We start from the raw sequence: 1,029 nt of genomic DNA, 5'->3' as shown, positions 1-1,029 counted from the left end.
GGCGGCGAGCAGCGCATGCTGTTCGTGGGCAAAGGCAACGGCCCGTACGACAACGGCGTCATCGTGAGCACCCGGCTGCTGGACCGCGTGGCGGGCAGGGAGGCCTTCGAGGCCTACACCGACCACGCCACCTACAAGGCCGGCTACCTGTCCACCAACACGCAGGAGTTCGTGGCGGCCTTCGAGGACAGCCTCTACGTCTTCTTCGTCTTCAACCAGCAGGACAAGCACCCGCTGCGCAGCCGCACGCTGCTGGCCCGCATGTGCAAGCAGGACCCCTACTACTACTCCTACCTGGAGATGGAGTTGCAGTGCCTGGACCCCGGGGGCCCGCCCACCCCCTTCAGCACCTGCCTGGCCGCCTCCGCCGCCACCGCGGGCGCCGGCAAGGTGCTCTACGCCGTCTTCACCAGAGAGGACCGGGCAGGCGGGGGGCCCCGGGCCGGCCTCTGCCTGTTCCCGCTGGATGAGATCCACGAGAAGATAAAGGACATCCGCAACGCCTGCTACATGGGCGACCCGCAGAGCAGCCCCGACGACTTCTACAAGCCCTTCCACGGCGAGATCCAGTGTGGTGGCCAGGGCCTGGTACGTACGTGGCCTCAGCAGGGTGCCCCCCGGGCTCAAGCCCCAGGCGTCCTCGTGGGCCTGTGTGCTGCTGCCATGTGCTGGCTGGCGTGTCCAAGCCCTCACCTGCTTGGGAGGGGGCCGTGAGAGTGCACACGCGTGTGCTGTCTCTGCAGCCCGGTGGCAGGTGTGCCCGCACAGGTGTGGTGACACCGCCAGGGCCAGGCCCGTGCACCATCCGGCAGCGAGCATGCAGTTGGGGTCCCTGCCTGCACAGTCCTCGTACTCGGGACGTGTGTGGGGCCACCAAGTGCTGGGGGGCCCCTGTGGGGAGAGGCCTCCTCAGGTCGGGGGTGTCTGGACCCACCGTTGACGCCATCGTCTGCAGGGTGCCGGCGAGAGCTTCCTGTGTGGCTCGGAGCACCTGCCCTACCCCCTGGGCAGCCGCAAGGGGCTCGTCGC

The 1,029-nt window shown here is 68.6% G+C and overlaps 1 protein-coding gene across 1 annotated transcript in view; it reads left to right on the top strand.

Moving 5' to 3' along the window:
- The window catches only part of PLXNB2 (plexin B2), a 61,180-nt gene that overhangs the window by 6,165 nt on the left and 53,986 nt on the right, over window positions 1-1,029 (top strand). The window contains exons 4-5 of the mRNA XM_015568718.1: window positions 3-588; window positions 956-1,024. Coding sequence (XP_015424204.1) covers window positions 3-588; window positions 956-1,024 — 655 coding nt within the window. The remainder of the gene's footprint in view (window positions 1-2; window positions 589-955; window positions 1,025-1,029) is intronic.

This window comes from Myotis davidii, unplaced genomic scaffold (assembly GCF_000327345.1).
Source record: "Myotis davidii unplaced genomic scaffold, ASM32734v1 scaffold845, whole genome shotgun sequence".
In the NCBI taxonomy this organism is placed as follows: domain Eukaryota; kingdom Metazoa; phylum Chordata; class Mammalia; order Chiroptera; family Vespertilionidae; genus Myotis; species Myotis davidii.
Note: the sequence above shows the minus strand (reverse complement) of the source record. Positions and strands in the feature narration are given on the sequence as shown.